Genomic DNA, 15,112 nt, shown 5'->3' on the forward strand with positions numbered 1-15,112 from the left:
TTAATCTGTAATCTGAGAAGGCACAGAATATGACACAACTCCAAAGTCACAGAGAAACGGATGTCCAGATAAACTTGCAGGTCAACTAGGACATTTCTAATCAGGAAGCAACAAAGAAGTCATTGTTTCAGAGGAGCTGCAGGAGTGTGCAGCTCATGTGGGAGAATTATTTGTTGACAGGAAAGCTGTTTGTTGTGCTCTGAACGAATCTGGGAGGACAGACACTAAAGAGTGGGAGGAGATCCCACGTTCAGATCAAATTAAAAAGTAACTTTCTGCCTTACAAATTCAGTGCATTCAGGGTGAGCATGCCACTCCCCTAGTGGGCATGCTGTTCTGCTGCAAGGAGAGGCACACTGGAAAAGTTCATGTAAAGATGAGGGGAACTAATGATTTTTTTTTTAAAGACCAAAAGACTTGAGACAGGGGCAGAGATTCTTCTAGGGCCTAGTAGAATGTGAATACGTGACTAAAGCCTAGAATCTAGGTGGAGGACAAAGACCCTAAACATACAGCCAGACATACAAGGAAGTGGTTTAGATCAAATCATCAATCAAGTCCACTCCACAACCCAACTGAGAATCTGTGGCTGTACTTTAAAACTGTTGCTCACAGGTACTCTCAATTGTGGTTTTAACAAAATATAAAAAATGTGAAATCTGTGAACTCTTTGGCAAGGCATTGTAAAAGGAGCAACAGCTCAATCATTTCTGTCTTGTCCTGATGTGAACGTCTATGGATGGGAGGCCGTGACATGTTCCCTGTTCTGTTTGTCGCCCAGGTTTGCCGGGAATACCAGCGAGGTAACTGCAGTCGAGGGGAGAACGACTGCCGCTTTGCCCATCCGTCAGACAGCACTATGATTGACACAAATGACAACACAGTCACTGTGTGCATGGACTACATAAAGGGCCGCTGCTCGAGGGAGAAGTGCAAGTACTTTCACCCCCCGGCTCACCTGCAGGCCAAAATCAAAGCCGCCCAGCACCAAGTCAACCAGGCTGCGGCCGCCGCAGCCTTGGTAGGTATCTGTCCGATAATTACATCGCAACAGCAAAGGAGCGTATGGAAGAGATAAATTCATATAGCTATTCCCAACTCATTCTCGATTTGCTTTGTGAAATTTTTAAATTCGGAGCAAGCAAAACATGCCACCGAACCTCTTACGTGTAGAGGAAGACGCTTCTGTCCTACTCATGAAATTCTCCATTACATCTGCAGCGTACAACTATAACTCACTATGCAATTAAAGATACACATGCTTATTTGACTGTGCTAGCATGTGACTGAGCCTTCTGCTCCTCTCTTCCCTCGCCCTTGTTCTGCTGCTTCATTAGCCGTGTATTTCGATGCTCACAGTCAATAGTTAGCCTGTGCTAAAAATTTTTGCTGAGAGGACAACTGTGTGGAGACTACTGCTCAAGTTAGTGTAGTTTCTGCAATGCAGAGATCTCTTTCTCTAGGGACCCACAATAATGTTTTGCTTAGCTAAGTGCTGTAGATGACATTGTGCAGGTAAATCCAGAAAGGAGATTTGGTAGTTATGTTATGTAGCGATCATATTATGGCCTGCACAGTCATGGGGAAGACTGCTGACTTGATAGAAAACTAGAGGAAAGTCACTTCCTGCTTCCTCCTGCGGACAACCTGTATGAAGATTTTATTTTAAATTCAAAATCATAGACACAAATGCGGCTGCAGGTTATGTAAAGCACAATAGGCCAACCATGTAAAACTCACAGATTAAAGATGCCAGTAAATAACCTCCAGTGGCTTAATGAAAATATGTTTAATACTTTGCAGTAAATAACACACTGAAGTACCTAGTTAAGATTGGAGCATAAGGTCAAAAAGATTGTCATTGGTACAAGAACCTCATTCGCAGATAATATGTCACAAGGCCGTAAATTAAACATAAACACCGCCAACCACTCATAAGGGCACCCATAAAAATGTATAAAAAGACAGATAAAAAAAACATCCACTGAAAGATTTAGAAAAATACACAATTGGTGCAAAACAATAGTAAGTCCTGCATCAAAAACAATAGCTTGAATAAACTTACCGGCACCCTGAGATAGAATGACGACTTGTCCGAATTGTTCCCCACTTCTCACCCTTTGACTTACAATGGATGGAGATTGTCCAGTTATTAAGCTTATGGAAGCTTATGGAATTATTATTAAGCTTATGGAAGCTTAATAACTGACATAATTGTTGATTTTAAGGTTTTCTGCAGGTTTTGTGAAAGCAGATGAGACAGACAAAGAAAAAAGGAGTGTGTTCAGCTACAACTCTTCTGTGGGTACTGGAGACAGTAAGACAAAATAAGGCACTTAGTTTATCATTCAGCAGAATAAAATACACTACACCAGTTTCTTTCCACAGTAGTGTCTGAGCCTAATGCTGCTACATCGTATATAAAATAATGATCAGTGATCAGAGCAGGAAGCCTCGGCTTTGAGGGATAACTGATGGGTTTTGCGTCTTAAGCAGACAAATATCAACTCGAGTCTGCTGAAAGCCCAGTCAATAAACTTTAGCTTCAAATACTGTCATTGAAATATGTTGTGGTTAAATCTGCTTTGACAGTGACTGATAGTTTCCTTTTCCCCGTCATTAAACTGAAAAAAAGGTCAGCTGATCCTCCTCTCTGAGCAGCAAATTTTTTTTTTCAGCTCCGATTGACGAACATGAATTTTCGGCAACACTTTATTTGACGGGTTGTGAATAAGACTGTCATGACACCGTCATAAACATGACATAACACCTGTCATGAACATGAGTAAGTAACTTTAAAAAATTATGTAGCTTTATGTTATTAAAGCTAAAGTTTAATCAGTAATACTTTTATAACAAATTTATGTCAGATCATGATTTCTTGGTTAATGTCAAGTTGTCATAACAAAGACATTTTGAATAATGTCAACTTTATATTAAAAGTTTCATGATTTACCGAATGACACATTATGACAACAGTGATAAATATTTATGAAGACTTACTCATGTTCATGACAGGTGCTATGTCATGTTTACAACCCGTCAAATAAAGTGTTACAGAATTTTCTTGCTAACTGTGAACGGGCGTGTGTTTATTCCAGTAACCCTATGCGCATGCTGTAGTCTTGTAAGTGGTGTATATTGCATTCAAATGATTTGTTTATTTTTTTGTTTGTTTGTTTTCCGACCCACACTGCACTGCTGCCCCCCCTCCTCCCCATGATGCACCTTCGCTTGCTGGTTTATGTTATTGCGCTTGAACCCCATTGGCCCATTGCCGCATCACGCGCTCGCTGCCTGCTAATTAAGACTCAGTCGGCTGTCAAATCACTGAAGCGACCCCTCGACGCAACTTTTGACCTGGTACTATGACCTTTCACCTTTTAGCTTGACATGTCGCCATGGTGTTATACATGTCATTAACTGTAGAGCGCCGATTGGGGATGAACTCATGTGATGCCTTAATTCTGTTTACAGAGCACTTTCTCGCTCGAGAAATTAGTTCAAAACACCAGAAATATTTGATTCACAAATGAAAACTCACAATTTAGTTCATCGCCTTTTGGTGAGCCTTCAGTTATGGTCTTTATTAGTGACTTGGTTGGTCTTTGCATGTTGGTGTTATTTTTCAGTTTGCATGAATAATTGTTGAGAAAGATGTCATAACAATATTAACATGTCCCACGCTAAATATCTTATTTGTCTTCACTGACCAATGATGAGAACTAGATCTTCTACTATCAATGTTCATATATTCTTTAATAAAATTATTATGTCTTATCTTTTACATAAGCCATTAAGCTGTTTAGTATCAATCATGTAGCTATGTGTATTGCTAATGTTGCTGATTTAGCTCAATAGCACCACATTACGTGCTGCTCTAACTTTAATGTAGCCTGCTGCCAATTCACTTTATTTGTATTAGCTCTAGCAAGATGAAAACTTTGCTTTCTAATGGAGTTCTCTCTTCTCTCTCATCTGACTCTCGCTGTCGCTGCTCTTTGTTTTTCTCTCACTCCCGTCCCTTTCTTTTGGTGTTGTCCCCCTTCTCAGGGGCTCCCTCCTGTCTTGCCTCCTTTGCCAAAGAGACCTGCACTTGAAAAAGCCAACGGTGCCAACACTATGTTCAATGCTGGCGTTTTCCAGTACCAACAGGCCCTGGCCAACATGCAGTTTCAGCAGCAGGCTGCCTTCATACCATCAGGTAGAACCTTAGTTTTTTATATATGCAAATATCGTCGTAATGCAGGCTGCTTAATCACTCCTGGACGTATGTTTTAGCATCACTAAAGAATGGCTGAATGTGTGTTTTTTTTGTGTGTGTCAGTGTCATGCTAAACAACTTGCATGATCTTTACTGCATACAGTACTTTAGTCGTGTATTCACACACCTTGAACTTTTTTCAAATGTTGTCACGTAATATTCAAAAACCTTGATTTGCAAGACCAACACAAACTAGTGAATTATTGTGAAGTGGAATAAAAATGAGGAAATATTTGGAATTAAAAGGCTAGACTGGAACTATTTGACCCTTTTTGTAGCCAATGCACAGCCAGATTTAATAGAGAGAGGATTGGCTTTCAAGTTGTGGCACAGATGATCAGTGAGATTCAAGTCAGGACTTGGCCTGAGCCGTTCAAAATAAATAAATAAATAAATAAATATGTGTTGATATAAAGCCTTTCATTGTTTTGGGCCAATCTCCAGCCAGCAGGTGAACCTTCAGTAATTTATTTTTTTTGTTTCTAACAGGTTTTCATTTTGGGAATTTTGGGGGGTTTTTTGGCTCTAGAGGCCTTTATTTGAAAGTCCTATGACACAAAAGTAGGAAAATGAGAGAAAGGAAAGACATGCGGCAAAGGTCACCATGATGATATGTATTTTACTGGATCAAAGAAGTTCTCAGAATGATGTCGGTTTTCCATGGTTTTACAAACTAGGAGTTCTTACGGCTTTCTTTCAACAGTGGTTTTCATCTTGACACCTTTTCATGAATGGATTTGTTTATTGTAAAACTAATAGTTAATAGATCCTGCAGTTTCCATGAGTCATTTAACCGATTGCCACACTCTGTCCAGTTTAGGTGGACATTTATGTCTTCTCTTGGTAGGTTTGCAGTTGTGCCATTCTTGTTTTGTTGTGGGATAGTAGAATATAATCAAACAGAATATAATATAATAGAATAGAATAGAATAGAATAGAATAGAATAGAATAGAATAGAATAGAATAGAATAGAATAGAATAGAAATACCCCTAATTGTCCCACAGTGGGGAAATTTAGGAATTAACTGAATAGTTCTGAATGAGATGTTCAAAGATCTGCCTGGTGCCTTCCTTAGTGATGCAGCTTGTTTACTAATGTTCTCCATCAAACCTCTGAGGCCAAGATCAAATAGAGATTGATTCTATTTGTGAATTAGGTGCAATTGGGAGCAGTGGATCTGATGTGGGAATATAAAAGTGAAAAGGCTTCAGCAACAAAATGCAGTTCTCAGTTGCGAAAATTAGAATAGGTTCAAGGGGTATGAATGCTTTTGCAAGTCAATATTTAGACACAGCATGAATTTAAGTTTTGTGGCAGGTTGGCAAATGTACAAACATTTGCTCTGGAGGCTAATTTAGGCCTAATCTAGCAATTGATGTATCATCTTCTTTACAAATTGATTTCTGTTGGAAAAAAAAAAAAAACAGCCAAACCATCAGACAATCAGGGCACCTAATTGGCTTCTAGCTTAGTTAACCAGATGTTGACGTTTGACAGACAGGATCTTACTGGATCATCAAAAGTAAGAAGGATACACCCTTCACCTAAAGAGTGTCGTATAATCAAGTACATGGATACACACACCTACATACACACACACACGGACAGCCTTGCTGCAGAGTACTTCTCTAGACATTGCAGTGTCATCTTACAGTGTGGCCAGTGTTCTCATCTGACAGCCTAAGAATAGCTCACCATCGATTCCCAGCAGTTCCTCGTATGTCTCACTCCGCTGGGCTGTCATGTCACCACAGCGCACTTAGGGGATTCAAAAAAGGAGGTCACTCAAATATTTCATGGTGCAAACAGTTGCTGTGAGGCCGCTGGTAAAATGAGGCCACTGCTAGTATTTAATTTTAATTCAATGGACCAGAAAATTCAGGCTATTATCTACGCTATTATTTCTCATAATCAGTATCAATGGCCGGCTGAAGCAATTCACTTCAGCCCGGCCGTTTAACCCACTGTGAGCGTAATTTGTTCATGTCCAGGTCAAATCTGGTGTTGTGTGTGATTCTAAATTTTTTTTTTTTTTCTTTGATGTCTTCTTCCCCGGCCCCACATTCCGCTCCCATTCACTCCGATCCCTGTTGCAATGCATGATGGGCAGGCTCGATTTTGTGCATGACACCTGCAACAAGTGTTGGTAGGTGCCAGTTTTCCTTACTAATCATGTTTGAGTCCTTTGTGGTCTCTCCTGTCACTTTTAAGTCATCCTGTTATTTTGAGCACATTATTCACCCTGCAAAACTTTTGACTGAAGTTACAGTCAACTTGAATTGCAAAGTTGTAAATTAATGGGTTTTTTTTATATCAATTGGAAGTTTTACTGTACTGCTCAGTACGTCTGTATGAAATGCATTTCTATTCTTTTCAGCTCTTAAGTCACCTGATGCTTGTTGCAGTTTTAATTCCTCTGCTTCATTATGTCTCCATCTGAAGCGCTCTAACCTCTGCAGTACTTCATTTTACTGTCAGGCTGTGAAAAGCCACTTAAACATGAGAGAATTTTTATTTGGAACAGAAATATTAGAGGGAACTAAATTTGCTACAACAACAATTTGAGATTTTTTTATTTGGCACTTAACATTTTAGCAGCTGGATGAACTTTTGTTTTTCTAAATATTAAGTTTCGAACTCTATGTTGTTCAAGACGCAACATAACAACTCACTAGTATTTAGGAGAACCTGATTGTAGCGATGCACTAATCAAAGATTTGTGGACGACTTCAAAATCTTCAGTTTCTGTAAACCTCAATAACTGCTAATGCGGATTTTATCCAATTTTGAGACCCATAATTAAACAGCATTCAATATATCTCCCTCTCTCATCTTTCTGCAGCGACTGCTTTTTAATTATTCAGAGTAGAAGCCGAGGCAATATCCTGCTGTGTGTGAGATCTTTAGCAACTTAATATATCAACTTATTTTGACACTGACATAAAAAAAAGAAGTAAAAATCTAGCATTTTCAATAACAGTTGCAACCTCATATGAATAACAAAGAGCAACTTTACATCTTCGTCAATAATTCTACCAAAATGCCCGAGGTGGGTGCAGACATTGATACGCAGCTCCAAATAATAGAAAAATTCAGTTAAAACAAATCACCAAAATTTCAAAAGTATGTGATGGAGAAGAAGCAGAAAAACCAGTCTGAATGAGCAGCCAGCATGCCTCGGTAGGAAAAAAAAAACAGGCTGCGTCTTTCTGCTTCATTTTTGCATGCCTCAGTGCCCTTTAAAAAAAATGCTGAGTCTTCCTTAAGTTAGCATGTCTGCACCGAAGATTGTTGTTCTCAGCAGAGCCGTGTAGGGCTTACTTTAACACAGGGGTCTCAAACTCCAGGCCTCGAGGGCCGCAGTCCTGCAACTTCTAGGTGTGCCTCTGCTGCACCACACCTGAATATAATAATTAGGTCATTAGCAAGGCTGGGAGAACTGATCTACACAAGGAGGAGGTAATTAAGCCATTTCATTCCAGTGTTTTGTACCTGTGGCACATCTAAAAACTGTAGGACAGCGGCCCTCGAGGACTGGAGTTTGAGACCCCTGCTTTAACGGATTTAATGAAAAGATCCTGTTGTGATTCTAGCCTGACTGAGGGTGGAAATGTGCATGAATAAAGTGACTTGAACAACATCCTCTCACCCTTTGTGTCCATGTTTCTGACCAAGCTAAGCGCAGTAGCAGATGTTTAAATTCACTCACCAAACAAAAAATTTAAGACGTGCAGCTACTTTACCAAAAAAAAAAAAACCCAAAACTGGAGACTTCTCTCATGTTTATTAGCAGTCCGAGCACAGACATGGAAATGAGGTACAAAGCATGAAAAGCTTTAAATCTAGTATGGTTCATCTTGCCTGTGTGATCTTTCCTTTAAGTACCCATGATGCACGGTGCTTCTCCAGCCACTGTGTCTGCAGCCACCACACCTGCCACAAGTGTTCCCTTTGCAACAGCCAACCAGGTTTGCTCCTCTTCCTGCCTCCTCTCACTTTCTCTCACATTATTACTTTTATTTTTTCAAATCGGCTCAGGCTTTTCTGTTTTCCTGTAAATGATGTGATTCTGTTGCGCTTCCTCATAAATAATGCACGAAGAGAAAACAAAGGCTCGTTTCTGATCTTTTGCCATTCATGTGTGGTTTTGTTTCTACACGCTCTCCATGCTTATCTTTCACATGAACTGCTGTTTGTTCTCGTTTCGTTCGGTCCGTTTGCTAACTCTCTCTCTGTTTTTCCTTGTCTTCCTGTTTTCTCTTCTCTCCTCTCCGTCAGATTCCAATAATATCTGCGGACCATCTGACTAGTCACAAGTATGTGACCCAGATGTAGGAGTCTCTGTCAGAACAGTATGTACTTCTTCCTATTAGAGTGTCTTGCACAATTCCTGTCAAAAACCATTTCAACACATCGTAGATGGTTCACTGGAGTTAAATGTTTTGCTGAAACAGAAGGAAAAGGATATAAATTGTTGTCCACGTTTATTGGCATCCATAGTGAAGGAACTGGAAGCGAATAATTTGGTCAAATGAGGCAAAGAATTAGGTTTTCTGTGGTAAACAAAATCCGGGTTGGATTTAAAACATAGAATGTAATATTTTACAAAAGTGAGAAGTAAAATATTTTATCATATTTCATGGGACAGTACTGAAAATATGACTTATACAATGTAAATAAGTGTACAGCTTGTGTAACAGCATTCATTTTCAGTTCCCTCAAAATAATTCAGCCCACGTCTTATAACGTCTAAATCATGAGCGACAAAAGTGAGCACACAGTGAAAATGTCCAAATTGGGCCCAATTAGCCATTTTCTCTCCCCGCTGTCATGCCACTCGTTTGCGTTAAAAGGTGTCAGGAGTGAATGGGGAGCAGGTGTGTTAAATTTGGTGCTATCGCTCTCAGACTTTCTCTTTCCGGTCACTGCAAGTTCATCGTGGCAAGGAGCTCTCTGTGGGTCTGACAAAAATGCGTTTTACTCCACAGAAAAAAAGAGGTTTAGTCTTTTAGTGATCTCACCATACTCCACTGGATTAAACGCCACTGCATCAACTATGGTGAAGAAACCTTAAAGCAGTCGGCCTGCTTCTCTTCTGTAAGCTCTGGGAACTTTGTGAAACCTCAAATTTGAAATAATAAACTACTACATGGTGCCACTTGTCAGGAAAACTGATTATGATCGAGTCTTTTAGCAGGATACTGTTCAAAAATATAAATGTTCTTCTCTATAGAGAGCAGGTTTCAATCAAACTTCTTCCAGACCTTAAATTTATAGAAAACTTTTTTTTTTAATGTTAGCAAAATATTGCACTCATTTTTGTTATGTTCTGTAAATTTGTCTGATGTTGTGTTTTTGTTTACTTGAAATTAAACAGTGTGGGATTCACAAAAAGGGAAGTTTTTTATTACTGTAAAATCAAATTTTCTCATAAAAAATTATCGCTGTATTGTGTCCAGACTTATATTGTTTATAATTAAACAGAGTTAATCTACATTTAACTACTTTGATGTGTAGAAATAAAGCCCTCAAAGATCTTCTGATCTTCTCAGCTCCTTCTGTCGCACAAAAGGAATAATCACGCAATTTTAGGAATCTCGGGATTTAAGATTTATTTGGAATCAACAAGAGATAATCAAAACTTCAATTAAGACGAAAAGACGATGGGATGAAAAAAGTAATGATGGGAACTAATTAGAATGAAATCGTGCATCAAATGTTTTGGAGAACAGAGAACGTTAGTCAAATTAAGGGGTTGATTTAAATGAGTAAAGTCTTAAACACTAGTTTCAAAATGATAATGGCCTTCACGTTAGCTGGAGCTGTTATGGTTCTCTCAAGCCTTGACAAAATAAAGCAAGAGAAACTCTTGCTGTTACTGTCCACAGCAACAGATCAATCTATCATTTTCAAACATGAACTCCTTAATTACTCATCTCTGAGTAGCCATCGGTGTTTGAACCACCAATCAAGCACAGACTTTGGGAGCACAAGTGAATCTAGCTCTCAAAGTTATTACAAACATGTAATTAATGCTTGGAGGGGGGGAAAAAATGCTAACATGCTGGAACACGTCTGACAGTCGGCATTTACAGTTACATTTATTCATGAATTAATGAATAAGTATGAACTTTCTAAGTTTTGAAGAAAAAAATCGGATTATTCATATGACAAAGACTGTAATATCTTGGGTTATGCAGCGTTAGCATAGCTAAGATAATATTTTTCTCATGTTTTTAAGACCTGAACATGTTACGTGTGGGGGTGGGGATTTACTTTGACTGGATTAGAGATGGAGACTGTTAAAGTGTTCACACCTCAAAAAGGCAGAACTTCAAAAAGTACAGCAATACATAATAACAAGAAGAGTAATACTAATCAAAATGTCTGTGTTTTTTTTTCTTTGAACCTGTCCAGATGGAACTGGAGATGGAGCGTGCTGGTGTCAAATCCAAGATTAACGGTCAACCTTCATACAAGTAACAGCGAGAGCCGAGGTTCCGGTTCGGAACACAACCTGCATGTTAGCGTAGAAGGAACAACTTGCTAGAGAGGTTCTCATGTGACGTTCATGCACAGTTTCACACGACGACAGACAAAAACAAAAGAGCGAAGAAGAAGAATTAGAAGAGCGTCATTTGTATTTCAAGACTTGCCTCTCGTTTTGCAGAGGCGACTAACCTTTATTCACCAGACACATTTTGAATGTCAACACAAGGTTCATGTGGGGGGAGCAGTCATCGGGACTGAATCGGTACGTCCGCTGACCAAGAATCACGTCTTGCGTTGTCTTGTTTGTTTATTGGGTTTTCGAATGTCAATATGTTCACTTGTTTACACCGAGATGTACCTTGTATCTCAGTTAAGGTAAAGGAACAGATAATCTGACTGAACCACATATGCATGCACAATAATTTTTTTTCTTTTGTTTTTTTTTTGTTGTTGTTGTTGTTGTTCTTACCTGGTTCTGTTCTTCTAACAGTGATGAGGGAATTTGCCCGAGCAAGGAAGCAACTGAATGTCTGTGATGTGTCTTTCAAACCTTTGTAGCCTACCTTTTTATCTCTTAAGCACACGTCTTTAACCTTACAGGAATCCCTGTAAAGTGCCATGCATCTCAAAATATACAGGAATTGTATTCAAGCAGTGTTACAACGTTTTAAACTCAACAATTCCCTTTAATTCATATGTGTCTGATTTAGAGTTTTGCTTTTTTTCAGGACACCATGTTGTGTCCAACCACATGACCTGTCATTACCTGTAATTCCCGTTAAGCACCGCTGATTATTGCACCCCGGATATTCTACTGATTGAAACCTTTTTACTTTTTTTTTTACTATATTCTTTCATATCTGTCAGCTGTTTAGAAATGCGATGGTTGAACCTGCAACCACAACGATCTGTCTTTCTGCGCCAGCATGTGCTTTGCAAAAGTATTCATACCACCTTTTTCACATTTTTTCACTCCGCAACTACAAACTTAAATGTATCGCTTGTTCATCTTGTGTGACAGACCAACACAAAGTAGCGCATAATTTCTTTTTTCACTAATGATTTGTGGCACCACTTTTTGCTGCGAGGAGAGCTGCAGTTGTTTTGTTGCACATCTAAAGACTGAAACCTTTTGCCAATTCTTAGCTATAAAATGGCACAGCTGTGAAATAACCTCATGTTCTCAGTTAGATTTAGATGTAAGGCGTTGCAACGCACGAATTGAGTCGCTCTCCTGGTTTTCTGTGTTTACTTTCATCCATTTTCTCATGACCTCCGATCAGCCTTCCTGTTCCGCTAGCGAAACCCCCGCGCCCCAAGTGCCGCCTGCATCACGTCTCATCGTCAGGACGGTGTGTTCAGGGTTGTATGAAGTGTCGGTGTTCTGCCACCGACACTTCATACAACATTTTGCATGCAGGTGACTTTCTGAAAGCCACTGGAAAATCTTGAGGTCATCAAAGTTTGGACTTCACACACACACACACACACAATTTTTCTGCGCTACTTTGTGTTGGTCCATGACAGAACAAATTTCATTTAAGCACTCTGAAGTCTTGTGGTTGTCGTGTAGCAACATGTGAAAAAGTTCAGTTAAATAGTAATAGTAATAATACTTTTTCAAGGTAGCGCAAGTTGCATTTAGGCCTGTAGAATCTCTCTCTGGGATAAAGACGAAAACAATGGAATAACTGCTGTGAGGCCAAACAGAAATCTGTAAAGGAGAGTCTGCTGGTGTGATGATGTTTGTTTTCTTTAAAAAGAAAAAAAACATAATTTGTTTTTCTTATACATGGTTATGCGTATTCCAAGACAGGTCGTCGAAGAAAAGTCGGTGTAGTAAGTGCGTGTATATATATATGGTCCGACATATTTAAGAGCATTTGTTTGATACCTGGGAACTGTCTTTCAGATAGTCAGCCAAAGTCTTTTTGTGTCACTGTTGTAATGAGTAGACTAGAGGGGCTGACTTCATAAGGACCCCCAGCCCAAAGAAGGTTCGGGTGTTTAGAGTAGATCTCTGGAACGGCTTTTTGTTTGTTTTGTTTTTCTCGTGGTTTGGGTGTTCTTCAGGCATAGTTAATTGACGGACAAGGACAGCTTAAAGGCGGCAAGAAAATGGAACCTGATTGTATTACTCATCCAAAGCCTTAGAATGTACCAACGGGTCAGCACAATGCAACACGCCATTTTGAACCATGCAGCTGCCTAATCCATGCCATAATGCAACACACACAGAACACTACGTGGCTGTCATGTTCGTGTTTTCCCAACCCCCTCCTTCCTTCTTAGACAAGGAGTGTTCATTTTCTTTGGAAAGTACTTTGATATTAGTTGTTATTTTTTAGTTTTGCGGATGATATTTATCTTTATAATAATGAGTATATTAGGCGGGGTGTGTGTGTGCGTGTGTGGGGGCGTTTCTGCGTGTGTCCTCCCATCCAGAGTTTTCCCGAAAATTCCACGTAATGTCTTTTTTTTTTGTTTTTTTTTTTGGTACAGTTGCGATTGTAAGCTCAATATTTTCTACGTTATGTATATTGTTGAAGCGTATGCATTTGTTTGTTCATTTCTCTAGTCTCTTTTTGTGTTTGTTCTTTGAACAAAGATGTTTTATATGAGTATCTAACAGTGTTGACACAACAGAAACAAGAGGCTGAGTTGTCGCTGTGGCAACGTTCGTCAATAACTGACTAATATTTTAACAATTGTAAGGTTTGTACCTAGTCCTATAAGCGTAAAAAACAAAAAAGAAGAAGAAAAAAAAAGATGTTATCGAAAAGTCTAGTTCATAGATGTTAAGAGTAAAGATGTTATTTTCTATCCATTTCAAATATTAACTGTTTAAATATTTCTACTCTCCCTGGAAATTGGGCCATGTTGGAAAACAAGCTGCATATTTAATCACTTTTACAGGCGTTGCCGGCGGGGTGAAGGTGAAGTTGGCGAGCGGCGGTCCGACGCGCTCGTCTCCAGTTTCGCCAACCGCAAACAACGGGGGGGTGGGGAGGCAAGGAGGACAAGGTGAGGGGAATAAAGAGGTAATAAAGGTCGACTTTTTTGCACTTCTGTACATAGTAAAAAAACAAATGAAAATAGAGAGTATCGTGTATATTGAGATCTTATTTTGAATAAAAAAGAAAAACGATGACAGGGAATTTTGCTAGGACAACAAAAAAAACAAAAACAACAAAAGAAAAAAATAATTCTTTTTGAAAGGCTGAACAAAAATTGCTTGCATTTAGAGGGCCCTGAGTTCTCACTCTCCTGCCTCTTTTCGGAATGATAATAATCAGGGTTTCCCCCAGTGTATTAAAAGCCTGGCGGGCCACCGGGCTTTACTTGTGCCCCCACCAGGCTTAGCATTGCTTATCTATTTAAGTTTTTATAAATGTTTGCATTTTTTTAAGACTTTGTGTGTTATTGGACGATTGGAAGATTAATATCTGAACGCCAACTACAACTATCAAGTGATATTTTCCGATTTCCTGCAAACTTTAAACATTTTTTAACTCAAAAACACAACAGGCGGCAGGATGAATGACTGCCAAGAGACCCAACCACCAGGCTTAGCATGTTTTCTGGGGGAAACCTTGATGATGATAATTATAAAAAAATAAAAGGCCAATTGTTGCTCCCTCTTTTTTGTCAGCAGCTTGTAGTTTGCCCGGTAAAACTTCTGGAAGGAGGCGTCCACGGCCATCCTGCCAAATAAGAGCCTGACGGGGGTCAGGAGTGGGGTGAGGGGGTTCGTCTGGTTTCCCTTAACCTGTCTGTATCGACGGTCCGCGCCATGACCGCCCCCCTCACCTCCCACCCCTATCCCCCATCCCAGGCCCCACCTACCACAACATGTTCTGTCTGTTTTACCTTTACTCAGAGTGGAATGCATGTCAACGGAAATACATATAATACAGTGACGGAGAAGAAAAAAAAGATAATAACCTTCACAACACACTAATACTGAATAAGAACTCATTTACACAGAAAGATGTATTTACAGTATACAATATCCTATCAATGTAATGGAGTAAAATATATATATATGAAATACAAAAACATAGAGTAGTGGTTTTATTAAAAAAAAAAAAAAGGTTTTCAGAGGCTATACTCACTAACTTTTCACCACTTGGGGAGATAAAATACATGCAACACAAACACCGTAGCTATAAGAGTCATTTTTGTTTCCGTTTGTGTCAGCTGTGCTTGTGGTCGATGGAACGGATTGAACAGAAATGTCAGGGCGACGTCAGAGTCCTAAAGAAACCGCCTTGTACGTACATTTTATTCCAAATACCTTATAATTATTGCAAATGGAGTCCTTATCGTTTCAATGTGCGTACTTCGTCCTTGG

General features: G+C 39.3%; 1 protein-coding gene across 7 annotated transcripts in view; it reads left to right on the top strand.

Annotated features, from left to right (window-relative positions):
- The window catches only part of mbnl1 (muscleblind like splicing regulator 1), a 79,800-nt gene extending 65,680 nt beyond the window's left edge, over window positions 1-14,120 (top strand). For 2 of the 7 annotated variants that reach the window (XM_023351340.1, XM_023351339.1), the window contains exons 5-10: window positions 782-1,021; window positions 4,054-4,204; window positions 6,377-6,412; window positions 8,149-8,234; window positions 8,545-8,618; window positions 10,684-14,120. In XM_023351340.1, coding sequence (XP_023207108.1) covers window positions 782-1,021; window positions 4,054-4,204; window positions 6,377-6,412; window positions 8,149-8,234; window positions 8,545-8,601 — 570 coding nt within the window. In that variant the 3' untranslated portion in view covers window positions 8,602-8,618; window positions 10,684-14,120. Of the gene's footprint in view, window positions 1-781; window positions 1,022-3,309; window positions 3,364-4,053; window positions 4,205-6,376; window positions 6,413-8,148; window positions 8,235-8,544; window positions 8,619-10,683 lie in introns of all 7 variants that reach the window. The other 5 variants (XM_005800895.3, XM_023351341.1, XM_023351344.1 and 2 more) reach the window with 5 other exon arrangements.
- Window positions 14,121-15,112: the final 992 nt, after the last annotated feature.

The sequence above is a fragment of the Xiphophorus maculatus genome, chromosome 18 (genome assembly GCF_002775205.1).
Source record: "Xiphophorus maculatus strain JP 163 A chromosome 18, X_maculatus-5.0-male, whole genome shotgun sequence".
Classification (NCBI taxonomy): domain Eukaryota; kingdom Metazoa; phylum Chordata; class Actinopteri; order Cyprinodontiformes; family Poeciliidae; genus Xiphophorus; species Xiphophorus maculatus.